Source organism: Micropterus dolomieu, linkage group LG06 (genome assembly GCF_021292245.1).
Source record: "Micropterus dolomieu isolate WLL.071019.BEF.003 ecotype Adirondacks linkage group LG06, ASM2129224v1, whole genome shotgun sequence".
NCBI lineage: Eukaryota > Metazoa > Chordata > Actinopteri > Centrarchiformes > Centrarchidae > Micropterus > Micropterus dolomieu.
Genome location: NC_060155.1, coordinates 21718915 through 21742239, shown reverse-complemented (window position 1 = coordinate 21742239; position 23325 = coordinate 21718915). Strand labels below are relative to the sequence as shown.

The 23325-nt window shown below is 41.1% G+C and overlaps 2 protein-coding genes across 4 annotated transcripts in view; one reads left to right on the top strand and one right to left on the bottom strand.

Moving 5' to 3' along the window:
* Positions 1–386: 386 nt before the first annotated feature.
* LOC123972118 (KN motif and ankyrin repeat domain-containing protein 4-like) lies at positions 387–13757 on the top strand. Its single transcript, XM_046051375.1, has 10 exons — positions 387–587; positions 5530–5611; positions 5700–7202; positions 8336–8411; positions 9196–9504; positions 9700–9784; positions 10255–10474; positions 10556–10698; positions 11885–12085; positions 13046–13757. Exons 2-10 carry the CDS (start codon positions 5593–5595, stop codon positions 13136–13138), a joined length of 2649 nt encoding a protein of 882 aa, XP_045907331.1. The 5' UTR covers positions 387–587; positions 5530–5592; the 3' UTR covers positions 13139–13757.
* Positions 13758–15418: 1661 nt separating this feature from the next.
* The window catches only part of LOC123972117 (low-density lipoprotein receptor-related protein 8-like), an 85292-nt gene continuing 77385 nt past the window's right edge, over positions 15419–23325 (bottom strand). Inside the window, exons 16-18 of one of the 3 annotated variants that reach the window (XM_046051374.1) lie at positions 21351–21641; positions 20371–20439; positions 15419–15467 (exon numbers count right to left, since the gene is read on the bottom strand). In XM_046051374.1, the coding sequence (XP_045907330.1) occupies positions 15448–15467; positions 20371–20439; positions 21351–21641 (380 nt within the window). In that variant the 3' untranslated portion in view covers positions 15419–15447. Of the gene's footprint in view, positions 15468–15906; positions 18545–20370; positions 20440–21350; positions 21642–23325 lie in introns of those variants that run through there. The other 2 variants (XM_046051372.1, XM_046051373.1) reach the window with 2 other exon arrangements.

Sequence of the window (23325 nt, the reverse complement as noted above, 5' to 3'; positions counted from 1 at the left end):
TCTCCCCCCTGTTTACTTGATTATAGAGGACAGAGAGCACATAACGCTGGGTAGGGCTACACATTCTGAAAGAGGGAGGTCTACGCAGCACCGTTACTGGTGTTTTCTGAGGAGATTATGGATGGTACACAGTAAGGTGACTCTAGTACTTTCTTCAGATGCTCCATATATTGAAACGTTGTCACCAGGGTCCCAGAAGAGCTACTGTCTTTCCCAGCCGGCTGCACCTCTGAACTCCTATTGGCTGCTGTCTGAAGGAGTGGGTGTGGTTCTGTATGTCTAGCCTCCCACTTGTCAGTCTTGTTGAACAGGAGGTACTGTAGGAAGGCATGTTCTTAAGCCCCTCCCTGCTCCATGCTCTCTTTTACACACAAGCTAACCCAGCTTCTGTTATGGCAAGGGCTGCACATTGGCATTTACCAAACAGCCGTGGCATGCCACTCTCCCTGACAACACCTCCCCGCCTTCACAAGAGACAGACAGACAGGCTGAACTGAGCTGAGAGCAGACTGTAGAGGACTGTCTGACAAACACGCACTCACATTAGCGAGACAAAGTGGAGGAAACTGCTGAACACATGTCACAAGGTAAGCTCTGGTTTAATATTCATCTTGTATCCCTGAGCAAGTGGAGGACTGTTGGATTAGATAGTTAATCAAAGCTGAGATGCTGAATGCTGACCTTGAAAGTCTTCGATCCGGGACTGGCTGATCTAAATTCAGGGTCAGAAAAGCTTTTGACTCTAAAGTGATTTAACAAATTGTGTGGAGTGGACCACTTGGCTTGTGCTGAATACTAATCAGACTTTCAAGGAATAACTTTGCCTTTTAAAGATTAAATGTTGAATTATATTTACATTTTATTTCATCTATATTTATAGAAACACACTTGAACCAACACAACACACACATACACATGAACACACACAGAGACACACAGACACACGCACAAAGCAGCACACTTTCTATTTTAACCTTGCCATGTTAACATACCACAGCTTTCTTCCTTGCATGAAGCCCCTGGCAGCTGCTTCATTCTATGAGCTTTAGCTCCACATACCTCACAAGGAGGCTTAGATGCCACAATACAACTCTGACCCTGTTGCTATTGGACTCTGACCAGGACAACTACAGTGGTCCAAAATCCCGAAACAAAAACATACAAACTGAAAAAAACATCACAGGACTTGAGGGATTTCTAGGAAGTCTTTATTGAGACAGTGAGTAAAAAATGTGAGTTTGACAGAAAAAAGTAGAGACAGAGAGAACAGGAGGGCAGAGGGAGCTGAGTCCAAACGGTTGGCTTTGGTTTCTAAATCAACTCTGAACAGAAGACAAGGTTTAGAGTTATGCGCTGGAAAAAGAAAACGTGGTCTGTACAACCAAAAAAGTGGATGAGAGGAATGATTTTTCCGGGAACAGAACATAGACAGGGAAATGTGTAGATAGACATACTGTAGAGACAGATGGACAGGCGCTGAGAGAGAAAGACAGAGACAGAGGGCGAAACTCAGAGATGGGCAAAGTGCATGGGGAGAGCTCTGTAACATAGTTATTAAATCTTATTTTAAGCTCTGAAGTGAAGAATTATGACAATTGTCTCAAATTTTAGAAGACAAGCACCCAGACATTATAGTAGTGTCAAAAGTGGTTCTGTCCAAACATAGAGTACAAGAGGGTGGGGACAATAGAGAATCCAAATTGACAGCTTTACAAGTTCACCCCACGTGAACCTATGAAAACAATAACATAAAAGACTGCAGCAACTCTGTGAGGCTGCATATGCTAACATCAACACGGTAACAGGTTTACAATGTTAACATGTTGGTGTTTAGCAGGTATGATGTTGACAATGTTCATGTCTTGTTTTAGTATTAGCCTGCTAACATTTGCTAATTAGCACCAAACACAAAGTAGTACAGCTGAGGCTGATTAGGGGGGGAACAACGTCATTTGAACATCCTCTGGAGACCATGAATGTCAAGCCAATGCAAACCATCAAACAGTTGCCGAGTTTCAGTCTGGACCAAAGTGCGAGAATGACCAGCTGACACTGCCATCCCTTGAGCCATTCTGCTAGCTTGGCTAAAAATGAGCAGTGCAACATATCAGTGACCAAACCAAATGTTTACTGTTACTGGCTTAAATTTGAAATCTAAAATAATCTTTTTGTCCTTATCCGGGGTTCAAGCATTTGTCGTTACTTCATAGGGAGGTCGTCCCTCTTGTGGTGTCATGAGTTCATATTTAATTTGTGGCTTTGATAAAGAATGCTGTGGCTGGAGATGTTGTGATTATGAGGTTTAAGCTGATGCAGGAAGTCTAAAAGGTCTGTGTGAGAAGGGACCCAGAGAAGGAGAGCAGCTGTTGGTAATAGAAAGATGAAAATAACTCAAATAAAGGTAATGAACTGTGATACAAAAGCTTTAGCAGAATACAAAGGAAACCTTGATTTTAAAGACTCAGTAAAACATTTAACTCACTCTGGTGCTTGACTTTGGACTGAGTTCAATGTGAGCAGAGGCAGCAGTACTGTAGTGCTGCGCAGTACTGTTTGGCTGGGGCCTGTTTGGGGTAAGGCAAATATTTTACGTTTCATTTCTTAGGTTTCCTGTGAGGTGGGCCTGCTGCTCCAAGCATACACAATTAAAAACTGTGCCATGGAAATGTGGAGGGAGTAAGGCAATGATTCTTGGGAATTGCCTAACCCTAACTCCGCTATATTACTTGTGGTTACTCTGTGGTAACCTGGTCAGAATTTCTTTACGTCTATATTTACTGTATGTGTAAGAAATGTGTGGGCTACAGCCATTTGGAGTTCACTTTGTTTGTCTGAGAGAAGGCAATGAATAGTCTAAATACTGCATGAATGCTGAATATTTTATTCTTTTGATTTTGATTAGCTGTGGATCTTTAGATATTTCCACAAATCCAAAAGCACGTTAAAGGAATGATTTGACATTTTGGTAAATATGATGACTCACTTTCTTTGATCTATCTCTCATTTTGTACAGTAAATATGAAGCAACATCCAGCAGCTTTTTAGCTTAGCACAAAGACTAGAGGCACGGGGAAACAGATAAGTTTTGAAATCCTGCGCTATAAAAGCACCAAAGTCACAGACAAGTTAATGTTGCAACTCCTGTGTTATATATGTAGATATGTGTACATTGTCTGTATATGTGTACTATATGTAGTTTGTGTGTAGAATTCATGTTAAAGGTGCTCTTTGTACAGACCGTGAAAAAAAATTTCCTCCACTGAGGACAATAAAGAATGAATCTGAATCTGTATCTGAGTGGTATCAATCTTCTCAAGACTATTTTCCAAAAAGCCGATCAGTTCCTTTAAACACTGCATTTGATTTAATTTTGTACAATCGCTCATTTCAGAGGAGTACTTTTTACAGGGCTGACATATAATCTTGAGATGATACTTGTTTTATGTCAAAGCACAAATGTAAAATCATTTCCTGAAATTTCCATTCTGTTGAACTGCAGCCAGCATCTAGCATTCTCAACTTGATGACAGATCCAGCAGTGAGACTGATTGAGATGTCTGCAGTAACAGGTGCTCTGCTGTACAGTGCTGATTGACATTTAGAGAGTCATTAGTGAATACAGCCTCTGCCTGCAGCCATTAGGCTCTTTTTTTATCTCAATGCTCCAATAGCTTTAGACATTTCATAACAGCAAATGTATTATCTTGCTGCCCTCTGAGTTTGTCTATCTACTTGGAGGACATCTGAATGATCTTCTACTAGGAGACACATGTTTGGGTCTCCTCTTGACATATACTTTAACTTTACATTCATGTAGAGGCTAAATTTAGACTTGTCAGATCGAGAGCTGAAAGATTCCTCTCAACATCGTAAAACCCCACTCCTACAACAACACACATACTGTATCAGTATCAACACATATACAAGGTTTCTGTAAGGGCAACAGAATAGAACATACAGTGAGGGTTTCTACTTGAGGTAAATCTTTTTACCAGATCAAGAAACATAAGTGTCAGTGTTTTTTTCTTTCACCAGATAGCTAGGGTTTCCCATATGACGTCAGAGAGTGCATGGTAACTGGGGCTGGGTATCAGACCACTCAATCTTTTTTTTGTACCAATAGAAATATGTCTCAAGTGTCATAGGCTCACATGTTACTCATTCATATTCATATTCTACTGTACTTATTCGTTAATCAGAACCTTTTGGATTTTAATTGTAGTTTTAACACTTTTAGCACATTATTAGACAGACATACTAAAGTGTTTTGTGGAGGAACATGCTTTTATTCCTAAATGTAAGGTTTCAAAAGAGTGTAATTTTACATTGGTACCAAACCTCAGGAATCATAGCAGCAATAGTATCAGAAAATGTCAAACTGTACAGAGCCTTCTGGAAACTAGGAGGCCAACACAGTAGGTTACCAGACATGATATGCATAGTGTGCATACTGGCATGTATGCATGTACATTTGCAGCGTGTGTCTTTGACTTGAAGTAAACATGTACCTATCTCAGTGTTTACATCTTAGCTTGTGAAAATGTACGCATCTGTTAACTGCTGATTTGTTGCTGGCCATCAGAGAGTGTGTGAATTATGGTGGTCAAAATTCCCAGCAGGGCCATTTGGTGGTGTTTGTCTGTTTACTGCATAGCTGACATTGTTTGGGGCTGTGGCTCTGTGGCTGCGGTGCCTCGAGAGGACAGCAAGCTGCCACAGAGGCTGGTGGTCAGGAGAGGGGAGGGGAACATGGGAAGAGGTGAGGGTGGAAGGGAGAGACACATAGAGTAGGAGGTAAGAGAAGCAGTGAATATGTAGAGAATATACTATTCTCTATCATATAGACTACATAGAGAGGAGAAGAAGTGTCAGAGACAGTTCAGTAAAAGTAACCCAAGAACCTGAAATACGGCTGTAGTCCTAGTGGGAGGAACAGGGAAAGTAGGAAGAGAGGAAAAGTAATGAGTCACAACAATGGTTGTCTGTATTTGTGGCTGTAGGAGTATATTTTGCTCTGCTGGCCATAGCTGCTGGGCTAAACAGTCTCCAGTTATTTTCAGCTGTCGTCCTGGATAGCAAGGCTGTAATCAAGTGAACATCAGGCCTGCCACTGTTGAATAATAGCAGCCTGATGCATGGAAGAAATGAAGCAGTGAGAGTGTGAGAAAAACTCTTTGGGAGAAAGAAGGAAGAAGAGAGAGAAAGCACTCGAGTGTAATTGAATGTTTGTGTTTTGTGCGTTGCTCTACATGTGGGAGAACAAAAGAGAACTATTTCTGCTCAGAGTGATCTTCCATCTGGTCATAAAAGATTTAGTCTCCCACCAAAAAATACCACAGCTAAACCTCGAGTGAATGTCAGTGCCAAAATTCCTCTGTTTTCCCCCTCAGAAATCATGAATGTGTTCATTATTTTATTAGATAACATCACAATAACCACTTCTACCACTAAAATTGCCCTAATGTGATTTTCATGTGTCGCTGGCTCAATTCAATCTTCTGTTTGTTTTTATTTTGTTTGTTTCGTCAGATACTGGAGGTCCATCCAGATAATGTGACAACAAATTGTTTGGACAACTGAAGATTAAAAAAGATGATGGAAGGACAAAACGGTAAAATAAAGTCCCTAACATGACATCATTTTACTAGATCAGACATTTATTTGCAATGGATACTAAATCACTGCTTTAATGTTTTCAGGAAATATCTTGCCTCATAAAACAACAGAGAATGGAATTAAAGGGAAGCCCTCGTACTCAGTGGAAACCCCTTATGGCTTTCAACTTGACCTGGACTTCCTAAAATACGTAGATGACATAGAGAAAGGAAACACAATCAAAAGAGTCCCCATCCAGCGCAGAAGCAAGGGCCCCCGAGCAAGCACTCTACCCAGGCACCTAAACCCTTCTGGTAGTGGCTACCGCCCGAGCCCCTGGGGATCAACTGGAGCTCTTGGACCCAGGTCCCGACTGTCAGATGCCCATCATCATGGCTACACATCCTGGGCTAATGATCACAGGTCGCAACTCTCTCCCACAAGGCTCAAAACCCTGACCGAGATGGAGGCCAGAATCAAGGAGTTTGATGAGCAACCTCTGGGTGAGCACATAAGACCTCATCTCCTCCGTGCCTCCAGTCTGCCACTCACAGTACTGCTGAGACAGGGATCAGAATCCACCGATGACCCCGGCAGCCTCCGAAGTTCGAGGGATCACCTTGAAGGAAGAAACACTTCCTGTGAAGATGTTTTCTACACCTCAGACAGCCCTCGACCCCAGGACTGCTCTGGGCTGTTGAGACGCCTGACAGAGGCCCTCGAACGTGTGGGGGAGCTGGAAATGGAGATGAGGGTGATTCCAGAGCTCAGGGCACACATCTGCATCCTCCAGGAGGAAAGTGAAAGACTCCGTATGGGCCTGGATCCTCATATGACACCCGGCTCAATGAATGGAAACTCATCCCACTACTCCACAGTGGACATCAAAAGGCCTCGGCATGAAAGTCATATCATGTTTCCTAGAAATCACAGCGTCTGCCAGGAAGACTCTAATCCAACACACGAGTGGAGGACTAGTACAGATCTGGATGAGCTGCTGACAGTGACATCCCTGCAGGCCAAGGTAGCTGTGCTGGAGCAGAAGCTCCATGAGACTAGCATGGATCTCCAGAGGGCCTTAGGGCTGCTGAGGGAGCAGAAAGATGAGAGCAGAAGGAAAGATGAGAAGATTGGGCACCTTGTTAAGAATCCTGGTGTTTGGGTCCGTGCAGAGAGAGTATTGGTAGACCAGGATGGAGATGAGACGGTGGTGAAATCCATTGATCCATGTAATAAAGTGTCACCTCCAGATGCATTCATCAGTACAAGGACTGTTACCACAAATGGACAAAGAATTCGACAACAAGACTCTGTTGTCGATTCTACTGAGGGGAGCCCACTAGTATCTGTGGAACCTGGAGATGCTTCAGATGACAGTATAGATACAGCAATGGTCGTCCATCACATAAAGAAGATCAAGAGGCTCCTGGATCAGCAGTGGGAGTGTTTGTGTGCAGACCGTGAGTCAGGACAAGCAGGTAAACCTCTAAAGCACCCAGACCCCAAAGTCAACTCCCTGCAGCAGGAGATGATGGGACTTGTTGACATCCTTACCTCCTACTACACCCAGCGTGGACACAGCGATGGAGAGAGGACTCATCAAGGAGGTACTATAGTCCACAGATTGTGCATTGTCAATGTAATGATTAAATTACATTTACTATTTTGTCAAACTGAGCAACCACTGCAGTTGGACCTCATTTTTAGTTTTAGTATCGTGTACTTTAGCATTGATTTATGTGACATCTGATTGATAAAAACATTAGTTTCAGTTGGGAATCTATTAACTGATAACTGATTGGTTGTATTTTATTGGAGCACAAGATTTGGTGAACCTAGTTGGTTCCAGCCAAGGCCGGTTTTAGGTGTTTTGAAATGCCAGCATTTTTACAGTTTTAGAGCGTCCCCCTTTTAAAAGTGTCAGAAATCCCAGCATGTGAAGCTGAAAAAGCAGATGTGAATCCCAGGGAGTGTGTATTCAATACATTTTTCTCTTAAAACTGGTAATTTAGATCTCAAGTGACCACTGAATTGCAAAAACTACAAACATTATGGCTATGAATTCAGTTATTACTATATTACTATTATTATAACTTTGAAATCCAACTTGTATCTTTAAAACCAAAATTAAAATTAACCTTAATAAAATTAATTTTGGTATATATGTATTTATCCAAATGTCAGCCGCTGGAGCTCTGTAAAATAGAGTTTGAGTTACTGTCAATGGCTGTAGCAGCTTAACAGCTGTATCAACACAGGAATATGAGCAAGTTTATACGTGGACTTTGTCTGTTATTCAAAAACCACAAGCTCATTTTAATTTCAATGAAGAAACATTATATGTCTTCAAAAGGTTGCTAAATGTGTTTAAGTCCTAACCACACATTTGTCTCACAGAAGTCTTGTCAAAATAAAAGGGTCAAAGTTTTTCTTTTGCTCCAATTTAAAAGTCAATAATGCAAATCCAATTATACTGTATAACCATTTACTGTAGAAGCTACTTAATGATGTTCCTCTGTCAAATTAAGACCCACAATTTACTTATTCAATGTAACCGATGGCTGTTGCCATTTGACTAAATATTTGTAATTTTGTGTTAGCTTCTGTGAAGAAGTGGTTGTGTCCAAAAGTAATAAGTCACAAACTATGATAAATATGTATTTCAGCAGGAGCATTTAATGTTATTGTTCAGCTGTGTTTTGATATTTCATCATATCCTCTGTGTTTGTCTTTCTTGTAGTTTCTAAATCCATCATAAGGACAGATGGATGTAACCAGACGTCAAAAAACCTACATTCTGGGGGTGTTAATGAAGGGTTAGTAAATAACTCTCTCTGACTTTAGGAACCTTTAGATTTATGATAAGATATGATTATTGCTTCAACCTTATACTTTTGGTTGAGAGACATACTAACTTGAGGTTATTTAAGCTACTGTTGCATGGTTATGACTGAGGAAAAACTGAAAGATGAATACCACTCCCACTAAAGTTAGTTGAGGAGACAAATGGTGACTCCCATGTCTTAGTAAGATGACCGAGGCTGCTTTTGCCATTTCCAAAAGCCACCAATGAGAGTTTATTTATTACTTTATAGTTAGATTAGTCAGAAAAGATGGGAACGATTTTTTGGCAAAGTATTACTACAATATATGAGATCTCTTTGTTAGTAATATGATAACAGACAACCTTCTGCAGTATGAATCAACACAGTGAGACTTGTACCCTTTGAAAATGAAGCAACACAGGCATTATATCTAATTTGGTTTGACTTTTTTCTTTGATTTCCAGCTTTGAAGCTTTAAAAGGATTGGATTCTTAATGTTGATTGACTTATCCTGCACCATGTAACATAAATAATGCATTAGAAATATCTTCCAAAATGTTGTTCCTAAATGAGCCTACTCAGACACTGCGTGAGAAATATGGTTGATTGTCTGACAGTTAATTAAAAATAGTATAGTTTTGAAGCATTATGTGAACTTTGTAAACTGTGGCGTGAAAATTGATCTGTGTAGATGCAGTTGCCAACATCTACCAGCATTCGCGTAGCAAACAGTTTTCATTTTCTGCTCTGCTCTCCTTTCTTTATTTTTCTAAAGACGCAAAACATCCACAAGTGTTGGGCAGGACTGTATGGGCCAGAGCAAGCAGAAGGGGAGCAGGATCAGCCCTCAGGAAATGGCTGCTGCCCAGGTGGAAGCAGACCTAGAGAAGAGACGGATAGAGGGAGAGAGGCAAATGAGCCCAGACAGACAGATAATATCGGGAAGAGCAGGATCAGTGTGGACAGATGGAGGCGTACCATCTGTGGAAGCTGAGGCTCCAGAGAAAACGGCCAAGATGAAACCACAGGCCTTTGGAGAACAGATGGAGGGGAACTCTGGCTCGGAAACCACAACCGGGGGCAGGTGAGAAGACCGGAACAAATGCCTTATCAGTGTAGGCTTGGATAATGTAATTGTGATGTTTACTCTTCAGGGAACAGCTCCTTTATTTTTATTTCATCTCATAGGAATATATTCCTAATGCCATGAGGCAAACGTTCGTTTTGTTCTCTCTTCCCTTATACCCACATACTGTACACTCATGCTCTTTTTTTCTAGGGAGACAGTGAGTGCAGATTTTATGACTGCTTGTCAGTTTCTCAAAGATCACATGGACAACATGGATAACCCCAATAATGACATGGTAAGCAGCCTTGATTCTTCCACAGGAACTTTCAATAAACCTAAAGAAACCAATTTATTTAATATTGAAGCAGACAGCAGGCAAAGTTAGCTGGCTAGCTGGTTAAGAAAGTGGAGCATTTAGCAGCTGAAAAGCCAGTTATTTGTTGGTGGAGACCAAAACAGAGCTTTAAGGGGAGTCAATATTAGACTTACATTGAGGGAGTGGTCAGAAGCACTGCTTCAAATGAATGCTAGTGTGACTCTGTGTCTGCTGGATGTGAAAATAGCCAATATTTAGCTTACATGTTCACCATATGTCAGTGCTGTGTTTACAGCTTATTCTGTTGCCAGACAAATTAACACTGCTTTCAATTGTGTCTGTTAAATAACAGAGGATTATTCCAACATACAGTATCCACTGTGCTGGCCAAATCCTTCAGAAGATTAAAAGTTAGTATCCTTTCTATGTTCACCTCTTTTTTTCCCCAGAGGAAGGCCCTGGTTGTGGTGTTTCAACACTGGTTCAGTGCGGCAGCAGAGGAGACTTCAGTGGCCAGCAGGTTGGCAGTGTACTTAAGAGAAGTGAAAAAGACCACTCCTTCACTGCTGGCGTTCTTGGTCAACCTGGCTGACGACAATGGCAACACAGTCCTGCATTACAGCGTGTCCCATTGCAACTACAGCATCGTCAGCCTGCTACTGGACACAGGTAATAATATTGTGTTGCCAGAGCTACTATATAGGTGTAGTATATAGTTGGTTGAGTGGGACTTTTTTTCTTTGCTTACAGGTGTGAGTGATGTGAACCTCCAGAACAACGCCGGCTATACAGTAGTGATGCTGGCATCACTGACAGCCCCTGATGGCCCAGGTGGCATGGAGGTGGTCCGCAAGTTAATGGAGCTGGGCAACGTCAATATTCACTCTAGCCAGGTAACATCACCAGTGCTACCAGTTTAAATGTAACATGAGTAATTAATGCCGAGGGTTGCAGGATAGTGGACACCCTACAGTTCCCATGTTAAAAGTTGTAGTAGATCTAATCAAACAATCCCACATAATTGAAAGAAAATGAAAATATGTTTATTTTTGATAAAGAGCACTACTCAGCTTGTGAAAAAAGTTGCATATTTTTTTTGTGGCTCAAGAGGAAGCTTTTTAAAGCCCTGATGATGTCATCATGAAATTGTCAACAGAAAGGCTGTTAGAACCATAGACTATATATAAGAAGTGGACGTCATGACGTCACCCGTTGGTTTGTTGACTGCTGCTTTGAAGCCTTGAGTTTGGCCAATAGGGCCTCGCCATGTTGAGTTTTTGCAACCAGCGGCACCGGTGACGGTGGATCTAACGGCCATGTGTGGAGCTAGCTAGCTGGCTTAGTTAGGTGCATCTGTAATTCACATTAACAGTCATCTTAACAGGGCTGACAATTTTGTCTAGCGAACACCAGTCTTAAAACTAAATGTACTCACTAGACAAAGTGAATAGCCAACTCCAATACACTTTTGCAACAGTGCTGGTTACATTTACATAGTGCTGTGGGTACAAGTCACTCTAATACTACTACTAATTCCGCCCTGAAGCATACTCTATTTTATGGTCTATTTTCCTCTAAATGGGACCATAATTTATTAAATGGACATCATGTTGTATTGAAGAAGACATGAAACTAGCAATTGAGACCATAAACTCATTAGGAAAGTGTTTACCTGAGAAGTAGGGTCATTTTACCATTATTTCTAATGGAACTGGACTTCTTTTTGCAACCAGAAGAGTCGCCCCCTGCTGGCCATTCAACAGAATGCAAGTTTAAGGGACTTCAGCATTAGATTCACGTCTCGGACCAGAAGCTTCCCACTTGATTAGAACATAGGTATGCAGGGAGGGTCTAATGAAGACACAGCTGAGTTGCGTTATAGGAAATGTAGGATGCAGTGTTTTGAAGCTTGACCCACACCAGGGACAAACAATCAGGATATCTCCCTGTGTCTGTATACAATCCTAAATTTAGTGTATCCCTAAAATTGGCAACGTAGGACAGATAAATATAGGGTTTTTTGATAAATATCAAATATTAATTTTCTGTCTCTGTCCTATCATCTGTCCCTCTCCACAGACAGGCCAAACAGCTCTGCACTTGGCGGTGAGACACGGGCGAGTTGTGATGGTTCGGCTGCTGCTGAGTTGTGGAGCAGACACTAACATCCAGGACAACCAAGGAACCACGGCCCTGATGTTCGCATCTGAGAGGGGCCACACACACATTGCAAGGCTGCTGCTGGAGAGGAGCCAGTGTGATCTCACCCTGACTGACAAGGTGATAATGCAGAAAACCAAATCCCATGGACAAGTTACTTCCAGCATTGTCCTCTAACCCTTTGACCAAACAATGAGAAGTTTTGTCTGCATTATAACACAGTACAGTGCAGGCCAAACGTTGTCTTGTCAATGCTATTAATTGTTTATGGTCGTTAAAGGAATCCCAATTAACTGAACAAAAAATTCAAAAAAAAAAAAAACACAATTCTACAGGCTGGACCCCCATTATATTAAATTTCATACATAGTTAATATGATGACTCCAACTGAATTTCTGTTGTAAAATCCTGTTATATGTGTTAACAAAATGGCACATATACTTTTCTATTCTCATAAATGAACACAAGAAGGAGCTTAGATGTATGAATGTTTTGACTGACACTGTGTGGACGTGGGTGGACTGAATAGAGCTTTCCCAGGATTAATCAGGGCTACAGTTAAACAAATCTCCCTGGGCTGAGATGAGCTAATCTGCTAACAGTACCGTATCTGCCAGTCTGAAGTGGTAGGAGGCAGGGAAGAGAGCAGAAGAGGGGATGCAAATGTATCTTCTCCTTTTGACACTGTCTACCTTTAAAGTAGAGTTTAAGAGAGAAAAAAAGACCATCAACCACAGGCGTCCTTTCTTGACTCTGAACCATGTTTCACCTTGACACAAACTGAGATTAATTAGACAAATTGAATAACGAAAATTAAACTTAACTCATTGATCATAACTACTGAAAATGCAACCTTGCTCAAAGAGCAGTTTTGTTATTTAATCTGTCTTCTAGACATAGGTGTAGCACAAAGACAATAATTAAATCTGAACATAATGCACTGAGGCACTCTGCTAGCATGGCTAAAAATATGTATTTTTAAGAAAGCCTGTGACTAATGTATCTAACTTAATGGGTTCAGAATTCAACATTTGTGTCTTTACCCTAAGTTCCTGTTTTTCTTTCTTTTTGTCCCCCCAGCGTGGTCGAAGTGCACTCTCTATCGCCATGCAAGGTTCCCACACGGATACAGCCACACTCCTGCAGGCCCATGCTAAAGCTCGAGCTTTGTAGTACTGGAAAATAATCTGCAGACATACAGTGCTTGTTTCTGTCTGTGTCACTTCGACACCCAGTTTAATGCTGGATTGAGCGGTTGCTTTCATGATATTGTTTCCGAATTCTGGATATCTGCACGAGCATTAGCTTCAGTGTTTGGGTGGGATGACATCATTATAACAAGACTGTACATCATCAGTGAGTGAGGCAAAGCTTAGATGTGGTAGTCATTTTTTCGCTGATGCAGTATAGAGTAAGTGTGTTGTCTTCTATTGCTGTTGATGTTCATTGTCATGTCTGATCCTTGCACATCCAAGTAGCAGTTTAGCTTTGCAAACTATGCAAAGAAAAAATATTTATGTTTACTGTGTTGGTCAAAGACCAAAAGGTCAGTGCTTATAATAAAAGTTTCACTATCCCAGGTGCTTTTATGTTTTTAGAGGAAAATTACATATAACTATTTTCATTCTTGCAGCAGCCGAGCACTTTTAAAATAAAATGTGTGTAAAACATACAAAGACAAGCAAAAAACATGTCTCACACTGCATGCCAAGCACATTAAAGTATGAAACAATATACGGTGCCAAAAACCCAACCTGTAGATTTCACTTACCTGTAATTGCTATACTGATGTATAAACTGTCTATTTGTAATAAAATGACATGCTCTTAAATCTACTTTCTTTATATGATAAATGTCAATTCTGGGTTGTGAGTGATAATTGATAAATGTAAATGATGAAAAATGGTTATGTTTTCATTCTATCACTCTCATTTTAATCAAATCGATTAATCAAATCACTTGATCATTTATCACTCTATTATTGATTTCACATCCATTTTTATCCATTTATTTTTCAATTCACATGCATTTTCATCGCCTCCATTTTTATTACTTAATATTTGTTACTTTCACCCCTCATAAAATGCAATGGTTGAGCAATCAGGCAGCACTTGTCCATCAGCTTTGTTGCTGTAGTAACAAACCTGGCCATCAGGTGGCACAGCTTCCCCATTTCACCATCACTACTGCCAGACCAAATCAAACAATAACACACATCCAGAGAGCAACAATATGTATAAATATGGAATTCTAAAATGAGCATATCCAAGGGATTACATCTAATCCCCTTCAAGTGTGACAGACAATTATAAACATGACACCCACTGAATTTTACTAATTCCACTGTGCGAGAGGACACAATGAGATTCACCTGCAATCCAAATGTATGGCAGCTGGAATAGTCCAGTCAGGCGTGAAAGCAGATGTGTTTGAGTGGCCTTTGTTCTTCAGTAACCCCCCTGGGAAACAGTAAGGGGCAGCGCTTTAGTCTTGCTACAAGGACTTGAGATTATGTTGGTGAGATAAGACAAAAAGGATTGAATGTGGAGATGGGGAGGAGGCTAGATTTCTGTCTGACAGAGCAAAGCCACCTCATTTCCCCTGAGGATTTTTTCCAGCTTGGCTGACTGACTGTCCAGCTGCTGTAATGACCCTGAGCAAGTATATATCCTCAGAAAAAGAGAGAGAGATGCATGACGGAGACAGAATCAGCTGCTTTTCTATCAATGAAATGTCACTGTATGAATACAGTAAAAATTGCTGTATCAAACTAAACATTGTTTGCTTTGAATGAACTACAGAACAAAATGTGCAGGCATAGGCCCTGTGCCTATTCCACAAATGTATAGGTGTAAATACTCCATCTCCCACCCAAACAGGCCCTCACGCCACAGTGAATAAAGGTGTTCACCTTAGCCTTTGTGCAGTAATGAACATCTGTGACACCTATTTGTCAGCCACTGCACTACTAAAAAAAATTTTATTACATAATATCCTAATGGCGCGTGGTACACCAAGAAGGAGTCAAGCCCTGCTTAAATTTAATAATGATAATGGACTGGACTTATCAACTACTGTTTCTGTCTGCTGATGAATCTCTCTGTAAGTGGATGAATGTGAAGAGCAGCTCAGTCAGACTCTCAACATACCGCTAGAGCAGCTTCTTATCAGCTTTAACATCAAAACCAAAACTTGAAATCATAAGCAATAAGACAGAGTTTGCTCAATTTAATCAGTTCAGGTGTTTTGCTGCTACAGCCTTACATGGTCTGGTCTGACTAGCAGCCCATAGTAGCTAATGTTAACTAACATTATCATATTTAACGAAGAGAGTGCTGTAAAAACAAAACAGTTTGTGGTCAGTTTGGTGGTTGTACTTGTGCTACATGTTGCAAGTCACACAAAAGTAAAACAAGAAGTAAAGAGACCATACCTTATCAGAAGATATTTGTTGTTTCCTGTTTCCTGCTGTTTTAGTCACTTCACGACATATTTCCACAAGCTGAAAATCACACACGTTTGACATGGGTCATTGGTCTTAACTAAATCCAAGGGGAAATATCCAATTCTTTAGCTTCTACATGCTCATCCAATTTACCTGCTAGTAGCCAACTTTTTCTGTCTGCTGTTTGGTGCTGTGCAGGGTGCCCAAAAAAACCCCAAAACAATGAGCTAACACAGGCTCTAAAGCTCTAAAGAGAACGGCAGAGTTGGGGAATAATTATCGGTGAGTCTGTCACTATGAACAACACTTTTTACATTACACATACTTGTCTGACCCACCCAATAAAAAAAAGTTCAACTAATTTTAAACGAAAGGAAATTGAATATGCCAACATCCTGTTGTTGCCATTTGTTGCATCGGTGGTCGCAGTTCAGCAGAACTTCTATAGTTTCACTTTAAAGATCTTCTACAGGTAAATGAAACAGCACACATTAAGGACATTTTCAATCAGATTTTATATATCAATATATAGAGATATTCAAAAGTAATCCATTACAGAAAGTGGAACCAGTTTGGTCTTAATACAGTTCATCTTTGCATGTACAGTAGTTGGCTGATCCCTGTCCTTTTCATGATAAATACTAGAGGAAAATGAAAATGTAAATAAAAAGGCACAAATAAACAGGTTGGGAAGCGCTGCAAAGATGTGGGAGTTTTTCAGGAGGGGACGCCATATTTTTATGTTGGTTAACAAAGAAAAAAGGGGTTGTACACAAAAGGGATGCTAACTGATGCACAGCAAGAAACAACACAAACCACTTTGGTGGACAATTCCGATTTCTTACAATCAGGGAATGCAGTGCTCTCCTTTTATACAAATAAATTAATATACCTGTCAACATTTTATCTAAAATCTTATGTACATCTTCTCTTTTACATTTTTGTATTATACATTATCAAAAACCTTATGAAAACATATTTACAAATCAATGAATCAAAAAGCACCCTCAAAGCTTCTCCAGTGTCACACACTGTTACACACATACAACACACGCACATACACACCTGTGTATCCACACACCTTCATACACTGTTTTCGTCCATGCAATACACAATACAGAAGGCATTCTAAGAGGGTTGTGCAACAAAGAGCATACAAAACGGTTCAAATATGGCTGTGGGATGAACATTAGCACGCACATGCATAATAAACACACACACACACACACACACACACACACACACACAAGCACGTGAACACACAGACCTTTAAGGTTTATGAATGGAGTAACAGTGTTAATGATGGGACTAAACCAGCATGAAACATATTCACCGAATTTGGTCTCAACCTCGTTACATCAGAGTCTGGTTTTAGTTTTCTGTAGTTACATCACATGACAGGTCTTTTTCATCATGCAGACACCAGCTGGGCCCTCCCACACGGCACTATCCAAAACTGTCTGCTCAGATATCGGCCCTCTGAGGAGGAGAAGAGCAGGCAATGGAATCCAGCTTGCTTTTGTGAATGTGTGCATGCATACATGTTTGCGCGTGTGCATCTTGCCTGCAACAATGAATGGCTGCATTGTCAGTTGGTGAGCAATTATGCATGCTGTTTGTGTTTTCGGAGGGCAAGTGCACATTGTCTCTGTCCTCTGGGGAACAGCATGAATGTGCTATCAGTGCACCCCATGTGTATTTATGTGTGCATTTGTCACAGTCAAAAGCGGGCGATTAAATAAAATTCTTAACACTCGAGGATTTTTGTCAACCACGTAAAACTGCAGCCTGACTAAAAGCTGCAGTCTATTGCTTTTCTCAAACCATTTAACACCTAAACAAGTCACAACAAAGAAGACAGAACTCCTGCGTAAAATTCACATTCCCCTAACCTTGCATCCTCTTTGCTCATAGAAAACAAAAGGTCTACATACCATTTTCTTCTTTCCAGTCCGCAAACCTGCTGCCCTCTCGCAAAACTCTGGGGAGTTAGAGGTCAAATAAAAACATAACCCCTCAATTCAACCATACTCAATGGCACACTTAAATGTTAGATGACTCACCCTTAAAAGGCCTCCCTCTGAACCAGAGAGAAAGAGCATACTGTGGGCGGTAACCTTTCTTTAAAATCAATCAGAGAAAAATCTAACAAAAGAAAGCCCATCCAGGAAATTGTTAACTACAAAAGACAGTTCCAGTAATGACATTTATGACATATGTGATTGATTCTAACACGAATCTGTACAGATTGTCCCATCAACGCAGGTGCTGTCCCAGTTTAAGAGCTCCTCCTTCCTAAACAGTGTTCCCAGAGCTCCACAGCCCACCAGGAATAACACGAAGCCCAAATGAATACATCAAGGACGAAACAGGACCTCTCCCTATCCCTGTCACAAAATATAAGACACACAGCACACACTGCACTCACTTATCAATGCAAAAGACTCAAGGAGGAACCAGCCTGACTCCATTTCCCAGTTTAGGTCAATGTTGGGAACACATTAATAATTCTGCAATTAATTCTCAGCATTTTCTTGTGAAAAAGAAGATGCAGCTCCAGCAGAAAAAAGGTAAGAAACTATTATTCAAAGAATTGTGGTAGTTGTATTAATTATGCTGTTTTTGATATGGAAATATATAATATGGGCATAGGGCATGGCTGTGAATGCCTGCACTTAACACTTGATGATATGTTGTGCGTCCCTTCTGCAAACTCAGTCCAAGTCACCTTTGCCCTCCCTGTGTGTGCGTGTGCCTGAGCGGCCATTTTCCCCCGAAATCTTCCCTTGTGGGTCACTTTGCAGTGGACAGCATGGGCTGCTCCGTGTACCAGTGAGTCCCTGGGTCAGGCATGCTGCCCCCGAGTGGCAGGGCGATGAACTGTGGGCAGGTTCCACCCCCTGCTCCTACAACCCCCATGTTGACGCCCTGTGGGTACGGGTGATGGTGGGCGTGGTGTCCCATGCCGTCAGTTCGCCCGATGTGGATCTCGTCCTCCTCGCCCTCACCGGTGGTCTTGCGGTAGACGGGGTTGTCAAAGTTCATGCTCTTGGTAGAGTTGCGCCGCCAGTTACGCCACACCAGGTAGACTCCAGCACACACCAGGCCGAACACCACTGTGGCAATGATAGGAACTGCATGCGTTTAACACACAGCGGCAGGGACAAGGGGGGGCAGCGTTAACAAGGCATAACGAGTCCATGGCATGAAATGAGAGGCACAGAGAGGAGCAGAACAGGCATGCGGAGGACAGAGAGGGCAGGGGGCAGCGATCAGGAGGTTGTTTGTGTGGGTGGCTTGGCTAAACATTGTGTCAATGTCACGGTCATACACCAACCAACAGCTAAATCAGCACCATTAGTGGCTTGGCTTTGAAGTAAATAACAAAATCTCCCTGGGGAGCAAAGATTTTAACTATCATATTACATCACAATCTCTTGGCAAATCATCCTCAGCAAATGTGTCTTAGGATAAACAATTCAATTTAGTGAATTAGTTTTGTTTTTGTGTGTTATACCTCAAAGGTGCACAGAAGTGTCTATGGTAATATTTTCCAACATGAAGAACACTTTTGTCCTATCATCATCTCTCCTATCAAAATTTACACTCCAGCAACTCCAGCCACTGTTACCTGAGATAGTGTTATGTTTGCCAGACACATTAGTGAGTCCTCAACCTACAAACCTTTTCTCTTGAAATGTTGAAAGTGAAAACATACTGTTTGAAAATACAAACAATATATAACAGAGTTATGTTACACAAATAACAGTCTGATTAACTTACTTACAATACTAGGACTAACTAGGTCTACACTCAAGAGAACAATGCGGTTACTATATGTCTTCTGCACACATCATCAATTGGTGAGGATGCTGACTTTTTTACTGAGACTTTTAGCAAGATATCATGTAGCCAAGTATTACATATTTAAAGTTAGCCACAAAAGGACTTTTTAACCAATTAATGGAGCTAACATTAGCTTAATTAGCTACCTAGCTAAAGCTGATAAAGTTTGCTAGCTACAATTGTAGCCGGTGTTCTGTCGATTTATGCTACCTATCAAGATGTGCTACATAGCGGTTCTGCCCATAAATCTGTGCTACCTTGCTGTTGAGAATGCCATCGAGAAAGTGGCTGATCATCAGCAATATCAAAATATAATCATTATTATTATCAGAATACGCTACCCCTGGTATCCTAAATAAAGATGGCATAATATAGTAGCCGATTTAACATGCTCCCCATCTCCTTACAGTACACATGGAGTGGGTAGTGGTGCAATATAAAATGATTCTGTGGTGGGAGCATTATTTGATAGGGGATATTAGTCTATGAGAATACGCTACCCCTGAAATGAAAAAACAGAAGACGTCATAATACTGTGAGAGTTATACCTTTATGGGATCAGAAATGGGAACACATAAGGTGGCATTTTCGATGGGGGAGAGCGACTCGATAGTCTCTGCTATCGATTTGCGTTACAGTAGTAACTATAGCAAGTAAAGGGGGTGGATCTATTGCACTGGCTTTAAATAATGAAGGCCAATAAAACCAAAAGTACCTTAATTGCTAGGTAGCGGAAAATGAGAAAAAAAAAATGTATTTAGGTGCACCAGCCCTTAATTTACTTTCTTACTGCACTGTAGTATGCTAACTACACAGACAGACTAATGGTCTACTGACAAGTCTCGCTGGAACAGAAGCAGAACCCAACACAACAACACAATGTGAAGTGAATAATGCAGTGGGGCAGCAATGTCAGACGCACGGAAAATGACTCAGAGAAACCTTAGCGAGGAAGACTTGGGGGCCAGGATTCTGTCATCCTGCCACACTAGGGTCAATGTGAATGGACTACAAAAACAGTGGCCATAGGCAGCAGGTAGACAGCAGTTTTATGCAGCGCTGCAAGCCTTTAATCTGGACAGACACATGGACAAGTTGGCAATAGGTGACTTACCGATGGGGATGACCACTCCCAAAACAGCAACTGTGAGGTTCTCGCCCAGGAGGAAATGCTCGCTTCCAGCTGAGGAGAGAGATGAAACGAGAAAGAGGAGTGTCAGTGTCAGAGAGTCAGAAAAGACAGCAGAGGGAGGGAGGATAAGAATGAGAAAGCGTAGGGGATAAAAAATGTGTGAGAAATATGAGTGAGAGATAAGTGGGGTGCAGGATAGGGGAGCCGGTGGAAGAAAAGGCAGATAAAACACAGAGGCGGGGAGCGGGTGATCATGCGTGCATGGCTGTGAGTGTTTTACAAAGAGAGACAGATAGTGAAAAAGAGGTTGGAATAAAAATGAGGGAGAGAAAAATTATGAGTTGCTTGGCATTTGCCAGAGTGTGACCTTGACACTACCCCTGACCTTCTACACCTCATCCATCCAGGCTCCAACGTTACCTCATGCTCATTTACATTTCACATACTTACTGACACACTCGTGCACAAGCACAAGCGTATGCAGCCACCCACTGACATACAACACCCTACAGCACACACAAAGCACAATTCATGGAGGAAAGAGGCACCATACATCACTCCTATTAAAGTCAGTCGAGCACGGTTGTCAGGGCTTGTAGATATCTCACTTTAGTGTCATCATTACAGAGAGGGTGAGGTTGTTAGCTACATTATGAGAGTGAGTAAGACTGCAAGATTTGGTACTTAGCAGGAGATGAGGACGCACAGGTTACAGTATATTAGACAATTGGACCCCATCTCTTGTTAAGTCCCTGACAGGGCCACTTTGGGCTTTCCAATCATACAGGGTCCAGTATAACCAGGGGTCACATGAAAAATGTTAATCACATAGTGCTGGATCTCTTCAAGTGAATGTCAGAATTAGACATCATCTGTTTCTAAGTGTTTACAGTATTTCAAGTAGTATTCTTCACACACAAGCAACATTGATACACGTTCTTTTGAATCCACAGCCCACTTACAGTGTTGAGAGACGCTGCTGTCCCCCGCAGTTGTGGTGGAGACCACCATAGTGGTGGCGGTGGAGTGTGAGCCCAGTGCCTTTGACTCTTGTGACGACACAGGCTTAAGAGTGGAGAGGGGTGTGAGCAGATCAGGGGCACCAGAGGGAGCTGTGGTCAAGTGAGGGGTGGCGTCAGCCTGTGATACTCCCCCTGGGGGCGGTGGGAAGTCTTCAGCAACAGTCGCTCTGGTGCCAGGTGTAAATTCAGAGGGAGGTGAAGATGTCTGTGTCATATCGTTTCTAGGTGCTGCTGCAAAGAAAGGAAGAGGACAATAGAAAGCTTCAGCTCAAGAAACTGAATTATTGTAGATGTGTTGAAGGGTTAGGGTTAAATGTGTATTTCTCTATAACATTAAACCTCACCTAAAAGGGAGTCGTTTCACATTTTGGGAAATATGCTCTCATAGAGTTTCGGAGAGAAGATGGATACAAATCTCAGTTCTCTCTTTGTCCATTAAATATAAATCTACATCCAGGAGACAGTTGGCTTAGCTTAGCACATCTGGAAACAGGGAGAAACAGCTAGCTTGTCTCTTACCAAAGGTAAAAACATCCACCTACCATCACCTCTAAAGTTGAAGTGGTAATGATCTCCTGGACTTTAGGAAAGAAATGGAAATGGTGTATTTCCCCAAATTCTGAACTATTCTTTTAAATATTCACAAACAACCTTAACCTCAATGTTAAAGTTCTGTGAAACACCCTTAGAGGTATTTCACAGTCATACCTCAGCTACTCTGCTTCTTCAGGACTGGGTGTAGTTTGATCAAATCTGATATTTGGATATAAGCAAACAACCCACAATTGTCATAACATTTTGATAAAAAAAAATTGTCAATCTTCCAACTACTGAGGGGGGCACAGATAACACAAATACACACTATATACACTACAGCTGACTGAGAAAACGTGTTTTCAGGGGTTTTAAGTAAGGTATATCTACTTCCATTGTAGTCTGCTTACATAGTTTCCAAACTGTTTTATATTGATAGATTTATTGATATTTCTGTGTGAAATTACACATGGTTATAGTCATCTGTTGTGGTTGGCATGATGGTGCCAGATCGAACATATTTAAACATCAGTGAGCCAACCAAAAATCACCACTTACATGAGCTGGTGTGACCTCAATAAAGTCTCTATCTATCTATCTTTCTATCAATACACAACAGGGCACTAAACACTTCCTTTTTTACCATATGATGCTTTGTTCAGTCATAAACATTCCTGATTATAATTATGGAGAATACCACTGATTTTGGCTCTGTTCAAAGCAGTTGTCCCCTCACTTGCATGACAAGATAGCGTTAACATCATATATTATAATGCATATGCTAATGCTACTGCAGTATTTGTTCCAGAGATGTTGTGTTACATTGCATTACATTGCATGGTGGTCCCTGTTATTGTATCTACTGCCTGTATGTGTTGCTTAGCAACTAAATCTTTTTGTTACAGTTCAATAACCATGTTGCTTGGAGATAGGATATTTAATAATTTATTGTCAATTTTTACCCACTACAAATAAATATTCATTGGTTTATTGCATGTGTTCTACTGTATACCTCTGTGATAAAATGCATTAAGCCAATTATAAATAACAACCAGTTTCAGGTAATACAGTGCTGACTTGAACGTGAAATAACACTTAAATTACAAGTTTTGAAAATTATTATTAGTTAGTTATAATGAACTTGTAATAATACAGTGTAGAAGTGCCAACCACAGCCCCTGTTAATTAACAGTACAATGACCCTGATACACTTTACTATAACCAACTATTAAAATAAGAAAGGAAAAAGCTGGAGTCAACTGACACCACAAGAACGGCACACAAATAGACTTAATGATTTGTTAACCAACACAGCAGCTAGAGCACATTCAGTCAAATAATTTCAGAAAATATTACATTCTCTCTCTGTTGTGCTCAATTG